The sequence below is a fragment of the Bombina bombina genome, chromosome 2 (genome assembly GCF_027579735.1).
Source record: "Bombina bombina isolate aBomBom1 chromosome 2, aBomBom1.pri, whole genome shotgun sequence".
Taxonomy (NCBI): domain Eukaryota; kingdom Metazoa; phylum Chordata; class Amphibia; order Anura; family Bombinatoridae; genus Bombina; species Bombina bombina.
In genome coordinates, this window is record NC_069500.1 from 872,818,336 (window position 1) to 872,834,842 (window position 16,507).

The 16,507-nt window shown below is 37.5% G+C and overlaps 1 protein-coding gene across 1 annotated transcript in view; it reads left to right on the forward strand.

Moving 5' to 3' along the window:
- HGSNAT (heparan-alpha-glucosaminide N-acetyltransferase) overlaps nt 1-16,507 on the forward strand; it is a 154,285-nt gene that overhangs the window by 83,182 nt on the left and 54,596 nt on the right. The window contains exons 12-14 of the mRNA XM_053703202.1: nt 1-48; nt 3,456-3,582; nt 4,396-4,482. The exon at nt 1-48 is cut by the window's left edge and continues 74 nt beyond it. Coding sequence (XP_053559177.1) covers nt 1-48; nt 3,456-3,582; nt 4,396-4,482 — 262 coding nt within the window. The remainder of the gene's footprint in view (nt 49-3,455; nt 3,583-4,395; nt 4,483-16,507) is intronic.

Sequence of the window (16,507 nt, forward strand, 5' to 3'; positions counted from 1 at the left end):
GTGTTGGCTTTGTCTGACGTTCCTGTTACCTGTTCCTGGTTGTCCTTTGTAAGTGACAAAATCTGTTCCAATATTTGTCTTTACAGAAAGGGTGGTTGATTCATGCAATAAACTTCCATTAAAGGGACAGTCAAGTCAAATGAAACTTTCATAATTCAGATAGGGCATGTGATTTTAAACTTTCCAATTTACTTTTAGCATCAAATTTGCTGTGTTCTCTTGGTATTCTTTGTTGAAAGCTAAATGTAGGTAGGCTCATAAACTGATTTCTAAGTCGTTTAAGGCCGCATCTTATATTGCAATTTGACAGGTTTTCATTTATACGGTGCTAGTTCGTGTGTGCCATACAGATAACATTGTGCTCACTCCTGTGGTGTTGTTTATGAGTCAGCACTGATTGGCTAAAATGCAAGTCTGTCAAAAGAATTGAAATAAGGGGGCAGTCTGTAGAGGCTTAGAAACAAGGTAATCACAGAGGTAAAAAGTATATTTTAACGCCATTATGCAGTTCTATTCCGTCATAATTACACTGGGCTTTAGAGCCGTTATGATGAAATAGAACGTCATAGCCAACGGTTGTCCTGAAGCCTTCTGCGCTTCCTGGATTTGATCGCGGTCTGGAGGGCGTTGCTAGGGTTATAGGGACGCCCCCAAGGCCCGATCCAATAATTGAAATCTCGCAATCATGTGCACGATTGCGTGATTTCAATTTGTCTACGTCGGAACAGTTGTTCCGATGTAAACACTTTAACCCTGGCAGGAAAGGATTAATATAACAGTGTTGATTATGCAAAACTGGAGAATGGTAATAAAGGGATTATCCATCTTTTTTTAAACAACAAACATTTTGGAGAAGACTGTCCCTTTAAAGCTGGTAAATATAAACAAAGTAGGGGGCTTCAAGAAGGCCTGAAATAAACATAAGGCTATCCTATGAACTTATTAAGCTTACACTTTATAGAAAATGTGGCCAATTTTCATTTAACTGCATGTAATAGACACTACTATAAAGAATATGCACAGATACTGATCTAAAAATCCAGTATAAAACAGTTTAAAAACTTACTTAGAAGCTCCCAGTTTAGCTCTGTAAAAAAAGGTTAACTGAAACACCCACTTCAAGTGGTTCTATAGCAAAAAGATCAGACTCTTCCCCCTTCCTCTGCATATGAAAAGACTATTTATACAAACAGGAGCAAGCTGGAGTAGGTGATACATCAGTATTCTCCTAAAACTTCTGAGTCTGAAAATCAGCGCAATGTTATTTAAAAATAAGCAAAACCACTTTTTTCATGTGTGGGCTAGAAAGATGCCTAGCAATTTATGTATGGGATTATGGTAATCAGGCTTATGGGGGGGCTATAATATATATATATATATATATATATATATATATATATATATATATATATATATATATATATATACAGTATATACACACACCATGAAAAAGTATTTTATTCCAAATTGAAGGATTTTAAACAAGAGCCGTTTTAAAGAGAAATAAAAATGCAAAAATAAAATTCTGTAATGTTTTATTATTGCACTGTTCATTGCATATCACTCCATATTTAACACCTGCAAAGCAGATAAGCACACAGTTAAATTCAGCTTTAGAGCAGCAGTGCACTACAACGAACTAGCTGAACACATCTGGTGAGCATGACGAGATAAATGTGTGTAGCCACCAATCAGCAGCTAGCTCCCAGTAGCGCATTCCTGCTGCCGAAACTACCGATATATGCCTTTCAACAAAGGATACCAAAAGAACAAAGGAAATTTTAATAATAGAAGTAAACTAAAAAGTCTCCTTAAAATGTAATGTTCTATCTAAACAATGACAGTTTAATTCTCACATTAATGTCCATTTAAAATATAGATTTCCTTCTGTTACTATATGTTACCTTTTTTAAATAAGAGAAACTCTGTCATCTTCCTTCTACTTTTCTGCTTATTCCATTATTTACTGTTTGCTTATATTAAAGGGACATAAAACTCGAAATTGAAATGTATGTGCTTGCATTTCATTTTCTGGTAAAACATGTTTGCAATGCACATGTATTAGTAAAAGTTATAATTATTTCAGCTTTCACTGTACACTGAGCATGAGTACCGAAGCCCCGTGCACCAAACACTGCATGCTCAGAGGACCTGCAGTGACACGGAGTTATCACAAAACAATATATACTCTGAGTAGGTGACATCTTTGAATGCATGTACATAGGGCATATGTACATATGCTCTGTGCACAGCAACAGCTATTAACTATACCTTTTAACTAGAAGGATATTTGCTAATATATATGTCTAAGAGAAAAGATGTGTGCAATTTATTATTCGTTTAACAAATCCCCAAATTGTCCGTGGTCTGTCATTTGGCTCTTTCCTTCAACTGACTTATTTGGAAAAAGTACAACACACAAATATCTGGATTTGTACAGATATTGGTGTGTTGTACTTTTTACTTAAAGGGACGGTCTAGTCAAACTTTCCAATTTACTTTTATCATCCAATTTGTTTTGTTGTTCTCTTGGAATTCTTAGTTGAAAGCTAAACCTAGGTAGCCTCATATGCTAATTTCTAAGCCCTTGAAGGCTGTCTCTTATCTCAGTGCATTTGACAGTTTTTCACAGCTAGAGGGCGTTAGTTCATGTGTGCCATATAGCTAGCATTGTGCTCATTCCCATGGAGTTACATATGACTGTCTGAAATAAGGGGGCGGTCTGCAAAGGCTTAGATACAAGGTAATCACATAAGTAAAAAGTATACTAATATAACTGTGTTGGTTATGCAAAACTGGGGAATGGGTAATAAAGGGATTATCTATCTTTTTAAACAATAACAATTCTGGAGTAGACTGTCCCTTTAAAGGACCAGTAAATACAGTAAATTTCCATAATCAACAAATGCATGATAAAAAGACAATGCTATAGCACTTAGTCTGATCTTCAAACGAGTAGTCGATTTCTTTCTGACAATTTTCAAACTTCTGTCTATTTCCACTCCCCTGTATCATGTGACAGCCATCAGCCAATCACAAATGCATATACGTATACATGCTCAGTAGGAGCAGGTGACTCAAAAAGTGTAAATATAAATAGTTTGTGCACCTTTTGTTAATTGGAAAGTTGTTTAAAATTGCATGCTCTATCTGAATCATAAAAGTTTAATTTTGACTTGATTGGTTTATAAATTTGGTGCTGGAAAAAGCCAAATGACTCAAGCGGCAGCCATTTTCGAAATTCCTTTTACCTAACAGATAACAAATTACACATCTTTTAGAGGAATCCTTTTCAAAATTGAAATGGATTCAATTAGAATATATTATGTTATATTTTTACATACGAGTATAACGGATATAAGTTTGCATCTCACCTAGCGCATTTACCTGTGCTAATTCCATACCAGTTAATGTAAAACTATACTACTGATGTCTAATTTGTGACTTCATTTTAGGGGCTATTTGGGTCCTGGTGGAATTGGAGATTTTGGCAATTATTCAAATTGTACAGGAGGAGCAGCTGGTTACATTGATCGTGTTATTTTTGGTGAAGATCATATCTACCAGCATCCATCATCCAATGTGAGTGAACTGAGTATGGGTGACGTTGTTGTTTTTTATATCATGTAACTTGGGTATTTTCAGTTATTAGCTTGTTATGCTATTACAGGTAGAAAACCCTCTATACAAACTGTTTGGAACCAAAAAAGGTTTGGATTTTGTAAAAGTTTGGGACCAGTGTTCTATCTAAGGCCAGTTTTTGTGTGCGGCACAGCAGTGGAACAGTTAATAAGGTAACCATACCTTGCAGTCTGCATTGTGCAGTGTTTGCTAATTGCAGGTTGCGGTTACCTAATTAACCGTTTCACTGCTGGGCCACACACAAAACTGGCTTTAGAGGGAACACTGGATGGGAGCAAGTGTAAAATACCTCTTATGTCATTTAGGCAATATTTACATATCATAATAAAGCTTATACATTCAATCTAAAGGTCGTTTTATATCATTTTTAATACTTTTTGTATACACTGTACATCAGAAGAGAGGTAATCATTGTTTTAAATAAATATAAACTAGGATTTGCATTTTAGAACTCAAAACCAAACCACGGACACAGGCAGAGAAGATTGTGATTAACTGGTGGGGAAAATTATTTACATTTTTTTTTTTTAAATAAAATAATGAAAGTCTGGAATTCTGAATAATTTTGGAATTTGTACCTTTTACTACCTATATTCTGAAACTTTAAGATCATTAGATTTAAATTTTTTACTAATAATTAACTTATTTTATCTAAATAAAAGAGTGTGGTTGCTGTCTAGCATGAAAATATTGTATGTAAAACATATAATTAATGTAGACTTGCAATTTTTTTCCCCCATATATTTTTTTTAGGTGATCTATAAAACAACTATTCCATATGATCCTGAAGGAATACTTGGAACCATCAGTTCTGTTGTTATGGCTTTTTTTGGGCTTCAGGTATGTATGCTATCCAAACAGAACAGGTGCTTTGTAAATCTCTTTAACCCTTTTGTGACTGGGTTATAAAGTCTACATCGGAACAACGTTCCGATGTAAACAAATTGAAATCGCACGATCGGGTCTGGGGGGCGTCACTATGATGCTAGGAACGCCCTCCAGACCGCGATCAAATCCTTCAAGCGCAGTTTGCTTCAGGACAGCTGTTGGCTATGACGTTGTATTCGGTCATAACGGCTTTAAAGCCCAGCGCCGTTGTGACGGAATACAACGACATAACGGCGGGAAAAAGTTAAGTACAAAAAAAAAATATTTTCAGGTTAACAAAATGGCTAAAATATTCTTAATGGGATATGAAACCCAAAAATATTATTTCACAATTCAGATAGAGCATGCAATTTTAAAGAACTTTCTAATTTACTGCTATTATAAAAAAAAAAATATTCTCAGGGATGTATGCTTAGGACCACTATATGGCAGCAAGAATGGTATCTATTTGCAAGACTACTGTCTGACAACACAATATCATGGGAACAAAGCAAATTTGATAAAAGAAGTAAATTAAAATTGTGTATTTGAATTAAAAAAAATTAAATTTTTGGGTTTCATATCCCTTTAATTTTAAAGGGTCCAAAAGAGCAATAATAAAATGTGTAGTTAAAACTATAGTTTTAAATGCTTTTAAATATTTAATTTATATGCAGTTATTTTGCAATACACTTAATAACTTCTATTGCGTAAATGCAAATTTGAGTTTAACGTCCCTTTAAGAAAATTGCAAGTCAGCTTGTTTTTGGGGCTGTATATTCTGCATCTGTCCACAAATATTGCAGTTTTAGAAAGAGGATAACCTGTTTCCCTGTAAGAATGGTAAGATACAAGTCTCCTCTTCACCTTGAATATATACAGGATGGGCCAAAGTAGGTATACAGTAATGATCAGGTCATGTTTAGTCTCTTAAGTGCTAGAAATGTCCTCTATAAAGTTGCTACATTCCTGGAACCTGTCTACGACACTGCAACACACAGTAACACAAATTCCGGTTAGCACCAATGTTGATAAATGTTTGAGAGATGAACTCCTTCAATTCATCCACTGTGTGAGGCTTCCTCTCAAAAACCTTCTTTTTTACTACGCCCCAAAAGCAGCAGTCCATAAGTGTTAAAGGGACAGTCAAGTCCAAAAAAACCTTTCATATTTTAATTTGGGCATGTCATTTTAACCCCTTAGTGACCAGAGCACTTTTCCATTTTCTGTCCGTTTGGGACCAAGGCTATTTTTACATTTCTGCGGTGTTTGTGTTTAGCTGAAATTTTCCTCTTACTCATTTACTGTACCCACACATATTATATACCGTTTTTCTCGCCATTAAATGGACTTTCTAAAAATACCATTATTTTCATCATATCTTATCATTTACTATAAAATAATTTATAAAATATGAGGAAAAATGGAAAAAAAACACACTTTTTCTAACTTTGAACCCCAAAATCTGTTACATATCTACAACCACCAAAAAACACCCATGCTAAATAGTTTCTAAATTTTGTCCTGAGTTTAGAAATACCCAATGTTTACAAGTTCTTTGCTTTTTTTGTAACTTATAGGGCCATAAATACAAGTAGCACTTTGCTATTTTCAAACCATTTTTTTTCAAAATTAGCGCTAGTTACATTGGGACACTGATATCTTTCAGGAATCCCTGAATATCCATTGACATGTATATATTTTTTTTTAGAAGACATCCCAAAGTATTGATCTAGGCCCATTTTGGTATATTTCATGCCACCATTTCACCGCCAAATGCGATCAAATACAAAAAATCGTTCACTTTTTCACAAATTTTTTCACAAACTTTCAGTTTCTCACTGAAATTATTTACAAACTGCTTGTGCAATTATGGCATAAATGGTTGTAAATTCTTCTCTGGGATCCCCTTTGTTCAGAAATAGCAGACATATATGGCTTTGGCTTTGCTTTTTGGTAATTAGAAGGCCGCTAAATGCCACTGCCCACCACACGTGTATTATGCCCAGCAGTGAAGGGGTTAATTAGGAAGCATGTAAGGAGCTTTTTGGGGTATTTTTAGCTTTAGTGTAGTGTAGTAGACAACCCCAAGTATTGATCTAGGCCCATTTTGGTATATTTCATGCCACCATTTCACCGCCAAATGCGATCAAATTAAAAAAAATGTTACATTTTTCACAATTTTAGGTTTCTCACTGAAATCATTTACAAACAGCTTGTGCAATTATGGCACAAATGGTTGTAAATGCTTCTCTGGGATCCCCTTTGTTCAGAAATAGCAGACATATATGACTTTGGCGTTGCTTTTTGGTAATTAGAATGCTGATAAATGGCGCTGCGCATCACACGTGTATTATGGCTAGCAGTGAAGGGGTTAATTAGGTAGCTTGTAGGGAGCTTGCAGGGTTAATTTTAGCTTTAGTGTAGAGATCAGCCTCCCACCTGAAACATCAGACCCCCTGATCCCTCCCAAACATCTCTCTTCCCTCCCCTACCCCACAAATGTCCCCGCCATCTTAAGTACTGGCAGAAACTCTGCCAGTACTAAAATAAAAGGAGAATTTTGGCTTTTTTGTGCATTTTTTTTTAGCATATTTACATATGCTTATGTGTAGGATCCCCATTAGCCCCCAACCTCACTGATCCCCCACCAAACAGCTCTCTAACCCTCCCCCTCTGACTTAATGTGCGCCATCTTGGGTACTGGCAGCTGTCTGCCAGTACCCATTTTAGTGAAAAATATGCTGTTATATATTAAAAAAATGTCCCTTTTCTGTAGTGTAGCTTCCCCCCCCCAATACCAACCCCCCACCCCTTCCTGATCCCTTAGATGTTTTAAAAAAAATAAGTTTATTATATATTTTTTGACAATCAACTTGTACCTTTTTTCTGTAGTGTAGCGGTTCCCACCCGCTCCCCGCCCCGTGCACCGCGCCCGCCCGCCACCCCCCGTGCACGCGCGCGCACCCCGTGCGCGCCCCCGGCGATACCGCAACCGATCCCGCCCCCCTCTCTAACTAAGAAGCCATCGATGGCCGCCCACCCACCTCCCACTTCAGCTCCCACCCACCAACGAATGCGGCCATCGATGTCCGGTGCAGAGAGGGCCACAGAGTGGCTCTCTCTGCACCGGAGGGGTAAAAAATGTTATTGCAGGATGCCTCAATATCGAGGCATCCTGCAATAACCGGAAATCAGCTGGAAGTGATCAGGATCGCTTCCAGCTGCTTTCCAAACCGAGGACGTGCAGGGTACGTCCTTGGTCGTTAAGTGACTTTTTTAAGAGGACGTACCCTGCACGTCCTCGGTCATTAAGGGGTTAAACAACTTTCCAATTTACTTTTATCACCAATTTTGCTTTGTTCTATTGGTATTCTTAGGTGCAAGCTAAACCTAGGAGGTTCATATGCTAATTTCTTAGACCTTGAATGTCGCCTCTAGTCTAAATGCATTTTGATAGTTTTTCACCAATAGAGAGCATTAGTTCACGTGTTTCATATAGATAACATTGAGCTCATGCACATGAATTTACCATGGAGACAGCTCTGATTGGCTGTCAAAAGAACTGAAATAAGGGGGCAGTCTGCTGAGGCTTAGATACAAGGTAATTACAGAGGTAAAACTTGTATAATTATAACTGTGTTGGTTTTGCAAAACTGGGGAATTGGTAATTAAGGGATTATTTATCTTTTAAAACAAAAAAATTCTGGTGTTGACTGTCCCTTTAAGTCAGGTGAACGTGAAATTAAATAATAATGAATAATAAAAATACCATGACCTGATCAGTCCTACTTTTGGCACACCCTGAATTTACATCTTAGCCTTTATGATTCATATAGAGCATGTCATTTCAAACAACTTTCCAATTTATGTCTTGTATGTAATTGTCTTTGTTTTCTTGGTATCCTTTGTTGAAAAGCATGCCTAGGTAAACTGAGGGGCAGCAATGCAGTGTTGGGAGCTAGTTGCGGATTGGTAGCTGCATATAACGTATATGCCTCTTATAATGGGCTCACCGATTGTGTTTTGCTAGGTCCCAGTAGTGCAACGCTACTCCTGAGCCTTCCTAGGTATGCTTTCCAACAAAGTATACAAAATCAACAAAGCAAAGTAGACTGTTCTTATAGGACTGAGGGAGAAGATAAATATTCCCTCATTGGCCTCCCTAACTCACCAGCTTCTTGGCCCTGTACATGGAGGGGGGCGTTCTATAAGGGGTAATCAAAACTGCATGTTTCCGAATGGTCCATTAGGGATGGGCGAATGTTCTGAAAGTATAATTCGTAGACATTTGTTTTGGACAATCGAATGTTAAGAATGAAAATCCATTAAAATTCGATAATCAAATCTTATTTCCAGTTTTTGAATGTTACTTTTCGTTTTGGATATATAATATCCATATTCAAAATTTCAAATGTAACATTCGATTTAACAAATACTAATCAGAAGTTCAATAGTTCATGTGGTAGGGAATTTAGTAAATTGATACATAATAGATACAAATATAACAATACGAATGTTTCTTTTTCGAATATTGCATAATTTGAATATTACCTTTTAAAGAGAACATTAGAAATACTATTACAAGTATATTGATTCAAATTTTTCGAATTCGAATATTGTATAATTCGAATCGAATTATTAGACAAATTTGAACAAAATATTAAAATTTAAAGATAGCATTAGAAATACTATTACATTGAAACGAATGTTGTACAAACATTCACAATTCGAAGCAAACGAACGAATGTGTTAAAATTTGTTCCATTTTTTGAATGTTGCAAAACATTCGCCCATCCCTACTAGGTTTAACTAAATCATCAGAACTGTTGAAACACAAACAGATGGTGCATTATATCAAGAGGTAGCATCTATAAGACAAATAAAAAAAAACACATTTTCAATCACTTTTTTAATATGAAGAATCCTTGGATTGCATTATAGCTATACATATATATCAATATAGGTTTATATTAATCTATTATACTTTAATTATTAACTTTAGGCATTTCACAATCTTATGCAGTTATCCTTTGCATATAAATGTTAATAGCTTTGCACAAGTAGGGACTTTATCATTATTTCTTTCATACAGGTGATGAGAGTCCATGATCCATTACTCCTGGGAATTACTCTTCCTTACCACTAGGAGGAGGCAAAGATTCCCAAACCCCAAGAACATTATAAAACCCCTCACACATAACTCAGTCTTTACTTTGCCTCTGCCGGAGGTGGTCAAAGGATAAAGATGTTCATTTGATTCTTCAGAGAAAGGGGTTTTCAGTCTATATTGAGGCCCAGTTTCCCCTCAGAGGGATATATTTGGCGTATGGTTAATGATTCTTTTTTCACCTCATGGGAAACATCATAAACCTTCCATAATTGGTTGCAGGGACTTGTCTTTTGCCTCCCTCTATTGATCTACAGTTTACTCCTATTTCATAAACCTCTGCTGATATGTCACAGTACTGGTTTGGCTGTCTGCTGCTTATTTGCAGGTAGATGAGTTTCTATCGGTAAGGATAATTAAAAAAAACAAAAACTTATTTATGGTCCTGGGATAAAATCCTTTTCATTATTCTATTGCTGTTTTGCGCATGTCGCCCGTGTTTTTAGTGCATTATCTGTCCTTCGTATTTGTTGTTAATGTCTCCTGCTTTGTTTTGCAGTTCGGTTTAGCGTGCATTGTACCTGTAAGTCTATTTTGAAAGCTACTTAGGAGGGGGTAAGTTATTTTCATTCGTCAAGCTTTTTTAGGGAGGTTATAGTGTGTATTGCTTTGTGTTGTCAAATGCCATAATTGAGCTGTCTGATTCTGTCTCTAAATCTACACTAGAGGTACCTGCTCCAGCTCATTTATACGACTCATGTTTAAATTGATTAATGCAATCAGGCCATCCTAATGCTGCTTCTTTGGGTATTAATCCTCCTCCTGTGATGTTTCACCCAGTGTGAAAAAATTAATCAATGCTGCAGTTTCTGAGGCGCTTGAGGCTCTCCCACCTTCAAGCAGATGTAAATGGTTCGTTTAAAATTTACTTTCTACTAGTACTATGTGCCCTGAAGCCAGGGATACTGTTGTGTCTTCAGAGGGTGAAGTTTCCTCAGGTGATGAGGAGTCTACATCTGATGTTGACTGTGATATTTCCTCCTTTTTTTTTTTTTAAAGTTGAACATATTTGTTCTCTTTTGAAGGAGGTCTTGATTAGTTTAGTGGTTAAAGACCCTAAGGTTTCTGATGATAAGCCTTGTAATTGTTTAAATTCAGTTTTTAAGACTATTGTTAATCTCCCAAGAGATTTTCCCTATTCCTGATGCTGTATCTGACATCATTTCTAGGGAATGTTCTAAACCAGATAATGCATTTAATCCTTCTGCAAGGTTTAAAAAGTTATATCCTTTACCTACTGCTAATGTTTAATTGTGGTAAACTGTTCCTAAGTTTTATGGGGCCATTTTCACTCTAACTAAATGTACTTCCCTTTGGAAGATAGTACTTCTTTTAAGGACCCACTGGACAGAAAATTAGTGTATTTTTATAGAGGGGCCTTTTTACAACCAAGATATTTACTTAGGCCAGCCATTTCTATAGTTGATGTGGCTGCTGCTTCTACTTACTGGTTGACCAGTCTGCAAGTGAAAATATTTTGGGCCTTCTTAATGATGCTAATTCTGTGATGCTGTGTTTGATATTATGAAGCCTTATATAACTTAAATCATGGTCTGCTGACATGGTGTCAAAATTCAGATTATTGTCTCTTTCCTTACAGGGAAATAAAATGTTTGGTTCTGATTTAGACTCTATTATATCTACTGTTACTGGAGGTAAAATGGCTTTTCTTCCTCAAGACAAGAAGTCTAGAGGGAAATCTGAAGCTTCCAATCATTTTTGTTCCTTTTGTCAGAATAAGGAACAAAAGAATGACTCCTCTGCTCAGAAGCAAGGCCCCTCTTGCTCAATCTGGAGGTCTAGTGCTAACTGGAGCAAGTCAAAGCAGGCTCAGAAATCTATCCCTTCTACCAAATCTGCATGAAGGTGCGGCCCCCAAGTCAGAAGTTCTGGTGGAAGGAGCAGATTAAACCTTGATTTCATTCTGTGCCAGATCCCTGGGTTCTGAATATAGTCTCCCAGGTATATTGAATAGGATTCAGGACAAGGCCACTGAGGAAGGTTTTTTCTGTTCCATGTTTCATGGAATCCTTTAAAAGCTCAAACTTTTTTCAAGTCTGTCTCAGATCTGGAAGTTATGGGAGTGATTGTACCAGTTCCTTTGAAGGAACAGGGGATGGGATTTTATTTCTTAATTTAATTAATTCTCTTCATTTTTTAAAAGAAGGAAGGTACTTTCAGACCAGTTCTGGTTCTGAAAGCTCTAAACAAGTTTGTAAGGATTCAATCTTTCAAATTGGAAACTATTCAGACTAGTCTGCCTTTTGTTCAGCAAGGTCAGTTTATGCCCACAATAGATTTAAAGGATTTTCAGTTTGTTGCTCTACCATTTGGTCTGGCTACAGATCAAAGAATATTCACAAAGGTTCTGGGTGCCCTTTTGTCAGTGATAAGAACTCAGGGTATTTCAGTGTTTCCTTACATGGACAATATCTTGGTTCAAGCTCCGTCTTTGCCTTTAGCAGAATCTCACACCAACTGACTCTTGTTGTTTCTTCAACAACATGGATGGAGGATCAATTTTCCAAAAATGTATTTATATCCTCAAACAAAGGTAATTATTTGGGGGGGGGGGGGGGTTCAAATAGTTTCAGTCTCCATGAGTCTTTCTCTAACAGAGCAGAGAAGGTTAAGATTGATATTAGCTGGTCTGAATTTTCAGTCTCTCTCTTTCCTCCTGCTCATTGTATTGACGTTCTAAGTCTTATGATTGCAGCTTCAGATGTAATTTCATTTGCTAGTTTCCACATGAGACCTCTTCAGCTGTGTATGCTTCTTCAATGGTGCAGAGATTATACTCGGCTATCTCAAAATATATTTTTGTATCTCAGTACAAGTCAGTCTCTAACTTGGTGGCTGTGTCATCAGTTTATTATTCAGGGGGCTTCTTTTGCTTGTTCTTCCTAGACTGTGATAAATACAGATGCAGGTTTCTCAGGTTGGGGAGCTGTTTGGGGTCTCTGAGAGCACAGGGAGTTTGGGATCCTTGGGAGGTGAGGTTACCAATAAATGTTCATCTCCGTTTTCAGACAATGTAACAGCAGTAGCGTTTGTCAAACATCAGGGGGAACTCACAATTCCCTAGCCATGAGAGAAGTGTCTGAAATTCTCTTATGGGCAGAAACCAATTGTCTATTCTCTGCGATTCATATTCCATAGGTGAACAACTGGGAAGCAGACTTTCTCAGTTGTCAGTCTCTACATCTAGGTGAGTGGTCTCTTCACCAGGATGTGTCCAATCAGATTGTGGATCTTTGGGGTCTCCCAGAGATGGATCTGATGCCTTCTTGTTTGAACAACAAACTTGCCAGGTATTTTGCGAGGTTCAGGGACCCTCAAGCAGAGTTTGTTGATGCTGTAAAAGCACCTTGGTCATTCCAGCTTGCTTATCTGTTTCCTCCTCTGGTTGTTCTACCCAGAGTGATGTCCATCAGTAATCCTGATTTCCCCAGCTTGGCCTCGCAGGATTTTATATGCATATTTGGTCCAGATTTCCCGCTGCCTTCCTTGGCCTCTTCTTCTAAGGTCAGACCTTGTGACCCAAGGTCCGATTTCTATCCGGACCTCAAGTGCAGGGCCGCCATCAGGGGGTGAAAGGGGTGACTGGAGTCAGGCCCCAACCAGACCACTAAATAAAACTTTAATTTTTTTATATTCAGTTATTTTTGTCAGAATATACCTCTGCAGAGCTGAGCCGCATGGTTAGCTAATAGTTGAGCATAGTATATGTCCAGCATTAGTAAGCAGCCAAGGCAGAGGTTGAACTACAGGCTGTGAAGGCATTGTTTATTTGCACAGGAGCCTGTAGAGGGGTGTCAGACAGATAGCTTGATCCTACGGCAATCGGCTATACTGCAGTGTGGGAAGGACTCACTAAGCTGTGACAGGCAGACAGGAGCCACGAAGGTTAGTACTAAACTAGTAGTAAATTGCACTTTCCAGATGTGATGGTGTCTCCTAATAAGAGGAGGAAATGGGGTAAAGAAGGGCAAAGGTCCTTGTGCGTGTTAGGAATGGTGCTCACTATCCCACTATGCAAAACAACACATTTTTGTTTATATGCACCAAGCAGCTACATTTAATTGCAGGTGTTTGTAGATGGCAGCTGAAGGGAAAATGTTAAGTTTTTAGAAAATTTTATACTGGAGTTTTATATTGGTACCTGTGCATATTGCTCTTTATAGTAGTGCCTAGTACATGCAGTAATATCAAAATTGATGTATACTGTCCCTTTAAGTGTGTCTGAGTTTGTGGGTTTTTTCTGTGTATGTGTGTTAAAACTTTTACAATATTTTCAAGTTTGACTATACTAAAGAATAAAATGTGCACACATTTTAGTCACTTGGTCAAAAATTGCACAAGTCAAAGGGATGGATGGGGTCACAACCAATGGTCTAGTAAGGGGCCCCAAAATTTCTAGTGGTGCTCTTTCTTGGCCCTGCTCAAGTGTCTGAACTTGATGACATGGACATTGAATGGTTAGTCCTTAGACATAAAGATTTCTCTGATTCAGTGACTGAAACCTTAATTCAGGCCAGTAAGGCTGTAACTAGGAAGATTTATCATAAGGTATGGAAGGTATTTATTTCTTGGTGTATGGTTCACATTGTTTCCTGGCATTCTTTCAGAATTCTTAGGATTCTGCAGTACCTACAGGATGGTCTGGATAGGGGTCTATCTGCCAGTTCTCTGCTAATCTTCCTGATATTCATGGTTTTGTTCAGGCTTTGGTTCATATTAAACCTGTAATCAAGCCCATTTCTCCTCCATGGAATCTTAAGGGTTTTGCAGTCTCCTCCTTTTGAATCTTTGCATAAGGTGGATATTAAATGGCTATTTTGGAAGGTTTTATTCCTTTTGGCCATCTCTTCTGCTAGAAGAGTTTCAGTTATATGCTTTTCTTGTGATCCTCCTTATCTTATTTTTTATCTTACTTTTGGCTTCTTGTTCTTCAGACAACATTAGCAGAGAGATTGTTGTCCCTTCTTTATATCTTTATCCTAGGAATGTTTCAGAGGACTCTTTGCATATCCTGGATGTTGTTAGGGCTTTGAAATATTACATTGATGCTACTAAGAACTTTAGACAAACTTCTAGTTTGTTCATTCACTTTTCTGGTTTTAGGAAAGGACAGAAAGTTTCCGCTGTTTCTTTAGCTTCTTTGTTTAAACTTTTGATTCACATGGCTTACTTGGAGGCAGGTCAGCCTCCACTGCAACGGATTACTGTTCATTCTACTACGTCCTTGGGCCTTTAAGAATGAGGCTTCAGTTGAAAAGATTTGCAAAGCAGCTACTTTGTCTTCTTTGCATACTTTTACAAAATTCTACCATTTTTATGTATTTGCTTCTTCTGAGGCAGCCTTTGGTAGGAAGGTCCTTCAAGCGGTTGTCTCAGCTTGATTTTTTTTTTCTTGGGGTTGTGGATTTATTGTCTCAGTGAAAAATGTTTTCTTAATCACTCCCTTTTGGACTCCAGGGCTTGGGTATTAGTTTCCAGGAGTAATGTATCAAGGACTCTCACGACCGGTATAAAAGAAAACATTAATTTCATGGCCCCACCCTTTGTTTTAAGGTTTAGTATTTTCTTTAAGCACATCTTTTTTTGCCCTACTCTTTTTATGGCTCTTATTTTTCTTTTCTTATCTCACTAGGCTTGGTTTGGCTATATGTTAGACTGAGGTATGTGTGAGGGGATTTATAGGGCTCTTGGGGTATGGGACTTTTTGCCTCCTCTTAGTGGTAAGGAAGAGTAATTACCAGGAGTAATGGAGCGTGGACTCTCACTACCATGAAGTTAATGTATCAGTTAAGCATAAAATGTTCTTTTTTTAATAATCTGATATCGCTGCAAAGTATCTTGGAGCTTTTATAAATAAACTATAATAATTTGTTTACCTTCATGTCAAGGATAACAGGGATTTTGAAATTAAAATGTTTGCTGAATCTGACACCCACATTGTCTGCCATTTTATCTGAAGCTTTAATAAATGCAACAGATAAGGTAAACCGTTATTTCCAGCATTCAATTAATATTTTACCGTTCATATAGTTTCCAGATTTATAATATATATTTCTCCAACATAGGTGTGTCCGGTCCACGGCGTCATCCTTACTTGTGGGATATTCTCTTCCCCAACAGGAAATGGCAAAGAGCCCAGCAAAGCTGGTCACATGATCCCTCCTAGGCTCCGCCTACCCCAGTCATTCTCTTTGCCGTTGTACAGGCAACATCTCCACGGAGATGGCTTAGAGTTTTTTAGTGTTTAACTGTAGTTTTTATTATTCAATCAAGAGTTTGTTATTTTGAAATAGTGCTGGTATGTACTATTTACTCAGAAACAGAAAAGAGATGAAGATTTCTGTTTGTATGAGGAAAATGATTTTAGCAACCGTCACTAAAATCCATGGCTGTTCCACACCGGACTGTTGAGAGCAATTAACTTCAGTTGGGGGAACAGTGAGCAGTCTCTTGCTGCTTGAGGTATGACACATTCTAACAAGACGATGTAATGCTGGAAGCTGTCATTTTCCCTATGGGATCCGGTAAGCCATGTTTATTAAGATCGTAAATAAGGGCTTCACAAGGGCTTATTAAGACTGTAGACTTTTTCTGGGCTAAATCCATTCATTATTAACACATATTTAGCCTTGAGGAAACATTTATTCTGGGTATTTTGATATAATAATATCGGCAGGCACTGTTTTAGACACCTTATTCTTTAGGGGCTTTCCCAAATCATAGGCAGAGCCTCATTTTCGCGCCGGTGTTGCGCACTTGTTTTTGAGAGGCATGACATGCAGTCGCATGTGAGAGGAGCTCTGATAC